A 7,915-nucleotide genomic window follows, 5' to 3' on the forward strand; every position below is an offset into this window, starting at 1 on the left:
TTCAAGCTCAAGCGAACTGCAACAAGTCTTGGCACACGAACTGTAGTTGTACAGAGGCGATCTGGCAATATCTTCAAAATCGATTTCAGCTGACCTGACTCACTCTTGTGGAATGATTTTGGAAACAATCAATGCATTTTATCCGGCGTGCGTGCCATTCCGACTTGATCTGTATCAATACTTTCATCCCTGATATGCTTATCCAAATGTTTCACAACTATCATAAGCAAAAGATAAAACTGGATTTAAATATATTACAACAAAGTTTTTCTCCGCCACCATTTCCTCATGTTCTCTGAAAATGGACTAAAGTACAAGATGCAGATGGAAATGACATACATAAAGTTAGGTAGACAAACAACAAAGAGGAGTAGACATAAGCCTAATGTCTATTCAACATTTTTGCACATATAGATTACAAGGGTGGGTTACACTTACCAACATGATCTGCAGAAGCAAAGACCAATTGGAAAACAAAAAAGTTAGTATCCCCAAACAACTACAACTTGAGCATTTGCAGATTTGGGATTCGATCCAACTGTACATTTTCGGGATGAGTCCTGTCATCTTGGAGAATGAGGACTTCCAAAGTCCCAGATTCTCTTAACCAAGCTGAAAAAATAGCCCCTGATGATACAAAACGCCCTAGATTGCCTTTAGCTACGTGAAATGGTGCACTTATTCCAGTTAAAAGAGCTGCAACTGCACGTCGGAGGGTGCCATCACCAACTACTTTGCTGTGTTTGCCCCACCCAGTCAAAATACTGCATGGATAGAGGATTAAATTGAGAATAATGAGGAAGTTCACAAACAGGTTCTTTTAAGGGTGTCGAATAATGAGTAAAATTATTCAAGTTGATGTACAGTATGGGTTTTCTGCTTATTTATCGAGCTGATACATACCTTACTAGCTTTGGCAATTCACGGCCTTCAAAAACAATAGAGCGTATATTCAGCAACCACGTATGAACCATTGCCTGAGCAGCACCGGAGGACATCATGTGCAAATCCAAGCAAGAATCACACCATGTGTTCTCCCATACCTGTCGATTTTTACCTTCAAGCATGACCCTTTGGGCCCCTTGTTTCTGCAAGGAAATATTAGACAGATTTCGGAATTAGTCCATGCAAGGAATAGAAGTATACATCGCTTAACACATCAGCATAAGCCATCAATCAGACAATATTTGAAGTAAGTCTTTGGACCAAGAACATAAGGATTTGTAAGGCCACTATAACAAATCACACATGTTATAGCTATTACTCGTAGAGTATCACATACACGAGCATCCACATATCATATCTATTGATACAGTGCTTCATTCATGGAGCGAGATAAGTTCAACAACTTTCACCGATTACATCCGAAATTTCCTCAAAAAAGAAAGTACCTAGAATAGTCGTGACTTCACAATTTGCATTTAAGTGATTATGTAGCAGGACAACTAGAGCGTCTAAGCAGTTAATGTTTGCATGAAACTATTAGACAGCATAATACCACTTGGAATTTAAGTGCTGGAAGTTCTCTACCATAGAAAATATATTCTCCACAACTGAACAGGGCGCGCAGTCACCCCGTCAAAACTGCATAATAAGAAAAAAGGCTAGGAAAGCAGCTAAACATTTATCAGCTCCAACAAAGAACTCAGCAATTCACCTGTCCGAAATGCCATAGCATGTCAGTTAGAGCATTGTAAAAGGCAGATGCTGTTGAAGAGTCCATTCGTCTGACTTCATCGAACAAACATTGAGCTTGAATCCAAACATCTTCGTTGCTGCCCATCAGAAGTCCGTGTGCAACCCCGTAGACCTGATTGTCAAGCAACCGGAGTTCCTCCAATAACACAGAAGCATCTTCAAATGAACCACAACGACTGGATAAGAGAATCCCAAAAGGAAATTCCAAGTTAAAACTAGTTCGAATGCAACAATACCAAAACCCAAAATTTTCTTTTCCAGAGGGACTAAAAAAGTTACCTGCAAGCATTTAAAATGGCGGAGAAAGTGACAACATTTGGTTTAATGTCCAGTTCACGCATCTTACGAAAAAGTCCCAGAATGCAGGAAATCTCTTGAGAATTTCTTATATTGCCCTCTTTCAATGGATTCTCTTTTTCAGCAGCTAGCTGCTGAAAGATCCTTATAACCTGGTTATCCCCTTCACTGAAACCTATAATACTCTCAGGAACACTTGTGAGGACAATACATGTGGACGGCTCAGATTCTGACAGATCAATCTCATCAGTCGTAGCATCTTCAAGTCTTGCCGTAGCAGATCTTCCAAAGGCATCAATGATTGAATTATAAGTGACAACATTAGGTCGAATTCCTTCCGTTGTCATCTCATCAAGCAAAGACACAGCAAACTCCACCATACCATTCTTGCAAAACACATCAATCAGCGAGCTATACAGAACAACATCAGCTTTCATACCTGCCTGCTTAAACTCTCTAAATGTCTCCATAGCCTCTTTATACATGCCCCCTTTCGAGTACACGTCCATTAAAGTCGAGTACGTCAAGATATTAGGAGATACATTAACCAACTTCATCTCTTCTAACAATCTTTGAACTTCATCAAACTCCCCTCGTTTTCCATAACCAACCAACAATGCATTATAAGTTACAGAATCCTTCTTTATCCCAGCATTCTCCATTTCCAAACAAACACCCAAAGCTTCATCAAATCCACCTAACCTCGCATAAATAGCAACCAACGTATTATATGCCATCCGATCCAAACTAATGCCAACAAACTTCATCTCATTAAACAAACTCAACGCCTCCTCTAATTTCCCAGCTTTCGCACAGCCATCAACCATCGTACTATACGTTACCACATTAGGCCAAACTTTCTTCTCAGACATCTCTCTCATAATCTCAAACGCTAATTCCATTTCACCAGCTTTACAAACAGCGTCCAACAACGTATTAAACGTAAAGATATCTCTATCAATCCCTTTATAAACCATCTCAGTAAACAAATTTCTCGCTTCTTCCCATAACCCACTACGACTACAAACAGCCAATAACGAATTATAAGTAATCCGATCAGGCACCACACCATTCCCAACCATTTCATCAAATACTTCAGTTGCTTGTTCTAAATTCATACCACCTTTACCACAAGCATCAATAACAGCATTATAAGTAACTGAATTAGGCTTCAAACCCGAAGTTTTCATCGATTCTAACACCTTAATAGCATCTTCACAATAACCATTCCTACCATAAGCACTAATCAAAGCAGAAAATGAATAAACAGTATTACCATACCCTTCTGCTTTTGCCTTATCAAACACTCCTTTTGCCAAATCTACCCTCCCCAACCTCCCCAGTGTACTGATCATGGCACTAGCTAATTTCCCTTGTTCGTTCCGTTTCCGCTCTCGTTTCACAGCAAACTCAAAGCACGCCATAGCTTTGGAGCACTCGCCGCGATTCCCAAGCTCACGGATTAAAAAAACATAATCCTCCGAACCACCAAGATTAAACTCATTGCCCCAGAGAATATTTTCAATTGATTTACCATTAGAATGTTGAAATCTCAATACTTGTTGAAGTACTTCTTCAGCTAATGATGTATGACGACTGTCTGAGACTGTTTTAGGTCTACCAAAATGCATTTTTGATACAAAACGTGTTGATCTTTTACCTCTGAAATCGAGACCAAGCTCTGGTTTTGATGGTGGTAATGGCGGCAATGATGATAAACTAGTAGTGGGGTTTGGGTTGTTTCTAGTTGTTGCATGATGATGATTTCTAGGTGTAGAAGAGTTGGAAAGATTGAATCTTGGGGAAAATCTGTGATTTTGATGACGATTTTGAGGTTGGCTTTGAGGATAAGGGTGGTTTTGATGATGATAGGGTTTAGCTGTAGCTGTGAGTGAAGGTGGCGTTGAAGAAGCCATTAGAAGAGAGAGAGGAGAACAGAGTCTTTTTTTTACCTTTTTAGTAGATAGGGATACAGAGAATCTTGGACATAGATTATCATGACGATGAAATATCCACGCGCGAGTGGGTTTAAGGGTTTAAGACCTAATGCCAACTTTGGTTCCTTAGATTTTTCAGAGAAGATATTTTTCCAGACTTGATTAGGGTATGCCCATATTAATTGGGTATACCTAATGAGATAAAAACAAGGTCATTTTAAAGTAAAAGAAGCCACTCCTTAATTATGTATTTTCTAAATGGCTAACATACCTTGTTTAATTAACGCTAAAAAATCTGATTAGCTTAATTAATCGAGTTTCGATTAATTAAGCTAATAAAATTTTGTTTATAAAAAAAAAACTTCTCAAATTATGAATTTGATTATGAAATTTTGTTTTTGATTGAACTTATTTGGGAAGTTTTTTGATTGAAAAAATTTTGTTTTGAGAAAAAATTTTGTAACAGAAAGGAAAGCACACTACCCCAAACACTTCTAGAAAGGGGATTGCAAAGCTGTTGTATGAAATCATACTCAAAATTAGATCAGAAATCAACACTTTCAATTCTGAAAGTATGAAAAGTCGGCAAGATCGACGAATGAATACCATGCCGACTATATTTGGCCGGCAAGGTAGGTGATGCCGACTAACTTTGGTCGGCAGGGTATTCAAATGAAGGCAATGCCGACTTTATTTTTTTGACACACAAGAGACGACTAATATAATCGGCAAGGTCTACAAAAAAAATAAAAAACCCGCCGGCTGTTGAAAAAATACCCCCCGGCTGTTGAAACATACCCTGCCGGCTGTTGAAAATATTTACATTCGACATGGCTATTATGAAAAGTCGGCAAGATATGCATGTTACGACCTTGCCGGCTGTATTAGCCGGCAAGGTCTTCAAAAAATACTCTGCCGGCTGTTGAAAATATTTACAGTCGCCATGGCTATTATGAAAAGTCGGCAAGATATGCATGTTACGACCTTGCCGACTAAAGACACAGAAATCATAATTTTCGATTTCTGACCTAATATAACAATCATATAACAACCAAATCACACAACACAATGATGGGTTTGAGTTTAGACATCACTTAGATTCTTCTTTTCGCCGGTAGAATCAACCATTTTTTTGGAAAATCAACGTTCAAGATTTTCGGTTGATGGAAGAAATGGAAGAAGATGAAGTGAAAGAGCTGAGAGATTAGAGAAGAGAGATTAGGGAAGATTAATAGTTTTTTAGTTTTAATTTTAGGGTTTAATTTTAAGTTAATTAGTTCAAGGGTATTAAAGTAAGATCATCAATTTTGACCACCCCTTAGCAAGAGCACTAGGTCCATTTAAATTTGGGTATACCCCAATGCCTTGTAGATTTTTTGTTTTTCTTTTTTTCTAAGAAATGACAAACTTGAACTTTTTTTCCTACCGCGAACCGCACCTGCGGAATCGGGGTGTTATAATACCACCACCTTAAATTGGAGTCGTCTTCGGCTCCACAATATATTCAAGTAACCCATACCTCCGATGTTTCCTCTCCTTCATGAGATCAGTAGCTGACCTATCCCATCAAACATACTCTCTGACCCTTGACATTTAAACCATCATTGGCTCTGATACTATTTGTAGTGACTCGACCCTCCACGATGATGTCCCCACTCAGCCACTGTGGTTATTCGACAAAAAAATCAAGTAACCCATACCTCAGACGTTTCCTTCCCTCATGAGACCAGTAGCTGACATGTCCTGTCAAACGTACTCTCTGACCCTCGACATTTGAACCATCATCGGTTCTGATACCATTTGTAATGACTCGACCCTACATCGATGATGTCCCTACTCAGCCACTGCAGTTATCCGACAGTGTTGGATTTTCAATGGGCACCGCTGCGGTCATCCAGTAGAAGCTTCTCAGGAGGTCATCCATCTCTGGATTACTCCCGCCTGAGCACGCTTAACTGCAGAGTTTTCTGCCAACTCTGGAGCCAATTGGGTTGAAAAGGACTTGGTGTTAGGAAAGGACAAACTATTACCAATATTCCAGTCGGCGAACCACTTCCGAAACCGGGGTATTACAACCGAAGGCTGGAGCCAAAGGTTTGCAAGACTCTGATGAGAAAGTCCCAATTGACCCTATCAAAAGATTTGGACATGTAAATTTTGACTTCCAATGCATTTGTTCTAGATTTTTACTTTTTTAAGGTGTGTATGATTTCATGGGTTATAATTATATTGTCAGAGATTTGTCTAGAAGATATAAAAACTACCTGGAAGGGTGCATATGATTTTGTATGATAGAGGTTTAATTCTGTTAGCTAAGATTTTGGCCGTTAACTTGTAGGTGGTGTTGATAATCCTTTGGGTCTAAATTGACTCGGGTTTTTGGTTGTTTAGATTTAGGAATAAGAAACATGAAAGTACTATTGATTTTAGGGTGCCTTAACCTAGATTGGAAAAAATCTTTGATTGTTAGGCTTACTTGTTCTCCTACTCTGTCTCAGTTTTTTTATAAGAAACTTGTTGGGAAACCATCAGGTTATGGAGATTTATTTGATTTCATCTTCTTTATGACTTTAAGAGTATCTTCTTTAGAGGGATAGAAAAGAGGGAGATGCTTTCTAACTCAAAAAAACAAGAATGTATGTTATGGAATTACATTTGTTGCTGGGAGTGGTTAATAGAGTCAACTGAGAAATTTTTTGAAAAATAGTTTGTTACAATTGTGTGACAACTCGTTTTTCCGTAGTCTACGTAATGTGTACAACTCAGAGAATCAGATACTAAGTACTATTGATGCCTCTGTTGAACTGATAATGCTAAGTAGTAAAGGATACTCAAGATCACAATAACAACTAAAAATGCAAAGATAATGTAAAAGCTGCTAAGTTATCACGAGACACAAGAGATTACGTGGTTTGACTTTCGTCTACGTCCACGAGGTAATGAGTGATTGTTTTCTATTAAGTTATGGTGGTTACAAAGATCTTAAATGCTTCCCAAAGTAATAGAGAGAACCCAAGTTGAAGTAAATACTTAAGTTCTAAACATTAAAGAGGTATAAGCTTAAGACTAGATCTTATGTCCTAGATATTGAATGCCCTTAGTTTTTTGGTGAGGCTTGGTATTTATAGCCCCTTCTGCTCCAAGTATATATTTGCTGCCTCTGGGTCCATCGTTTCCTGATATACCTTTAGTACAGATGGTACCTCCGTTCGCCGCGTGCTCTCTCCAGTCGAATGATAGACGCATTTATGTGTCTATTTTGTCCTCAATGTTTCGTATTGTTAGTACTCGATTTCGTACTTATTGTGGTGTTTTATGTGTTTGTAGGTATTTTTTGGAAATAAACGTTTTTGGAAGAATCGGCTCGAAAAACTGCTAAAGGCACCTCCCATAGGACATTTGCTAAACGGACCCCTGCTTTGGATAAGGAGCACCTCAATTTATAAGGGGCACCTCAGTTGGACAACTGTTATTTACACTCCACATACGGATAGGGGGCACCCACATCTTCTTCGTTTAAAAAGTTCTTTTGGCGGGAAACTCTTGGTTCTCGACTGTGTATATTTGGTCATGATTCGTACGAGATTTTTGGAGATTGCTGACATGGGAATTGGTTGGTGACGGTTGTAACTCTAAAACAAGAGTGGTAGTTGCCTTCGATTCGTAAAAGGATGGATATATTTCCGGTTTGAAGAAGACAGAGGTGAAGACATTTTCAAGATTCTGTTTGTAAGTTACGTGCGGATTTGGAGAACATTTGTAGTGGGAGAATATTCAGCATTGATTATAGGATTTTGGAAAGAGTTTTAAGCAGCAAAGAAGACGTGTGAGAAGAAACAGGGGTCTCGGGTTTCTGTGATTATTTCACAAGTCATTTGAGTTATGTTTGGAAACTGCATGAGGAGACAACATGTTTTAATCTCTACAGTACGTGCTGGTGAGGAGTTTGGAGTATGTTTCAACAGCTGCAAACGCGTAAGGGA

The 7,915-nt window shown here is 38.8% G+C and overlaps 1 protein-coding gene across 2 annotated transcripts; it reads right to left on the reverse strand.

The window, feature by feature from the left end:
* Positions 1–223: 223 nt before the first annotated feature.
* On the reverse strand, positions 224–3,964 carry LOC113358108 (pentatricopeptide repeat-containing protein At2g31400, chloroplastic-like). 2 transcript variants are annotated; one of them, XM_026601634.1, is made up of 4 exons: positions 1,978–3,962; positions 1,658–1,874; positions 904–1,088; positions 224–764 (listed from the first exon to the last, which is right to left on the reverse strand). In XM_026601634.1, the coding sequence occupies exons 1-4, from the start codon at positions 3,909–3,911 to the stop codon at positions 500–502; spliced, it is 2,601 nt and encodes an 866-aa protein (XP_026457419.1). In that variant the 5' UTR covers positions 3,912–3,962; the 3' UTR covers positions 224–499. The 2 variants fall into 2 exon arrangements, with proteins under 2 accessions (XP_026457419.1, XP_026457420.1); XM_026601635.1 differs by lacking the exons at positions 224–764; positions 904–1,088 and adding an exon at positions 1,388–1,575 and having other exon boundaries at positions 1,978–3,964.
* Positions 3,965–7,915: the final 3,951 nt, after the last annotated feature.

The sequence above is a fragment of the Papaver somniferum genome, chromosome 3 (assembly GCF_003573695.1).
Source record: "Papaver somniferum cultivar HN1 chromosome 3, ASM357369v1, whole genome shotgun sequence".
Classification (NCBI taxonomy): domain Eukaryota; kingdom Viridiplantae; phylum Streptophyta; class Magnoliopsida; order Ranunculales; family Papaveraceae; genus Papaver; species Papaver somniferum.

Bases quoted from the DNA above. Each gene is read 5' to 3' on its own strand.
- LOC113358108 (XM_026601634.1), bottom strand. From the start codon at position 3,911: ATGGCTTCTTCAACGCCACCTTCACTCACAGCTACAGCTAAACCCTAT. The intron at 1,089-1,657 runs GTGAATTGCTGA...ATTTCCTTGCAG, and splicing joins TGCTATGGCATTTCGGACAG to AAACAAGGGGCCCAAAGGGT. The intron at 765-903 runs GTATGTATCAGC...CTATCCATGCAG, and splicing joins GAATTGCCAAAGCTAGTAAG to TATTTTGACTGGGTGGGGCA.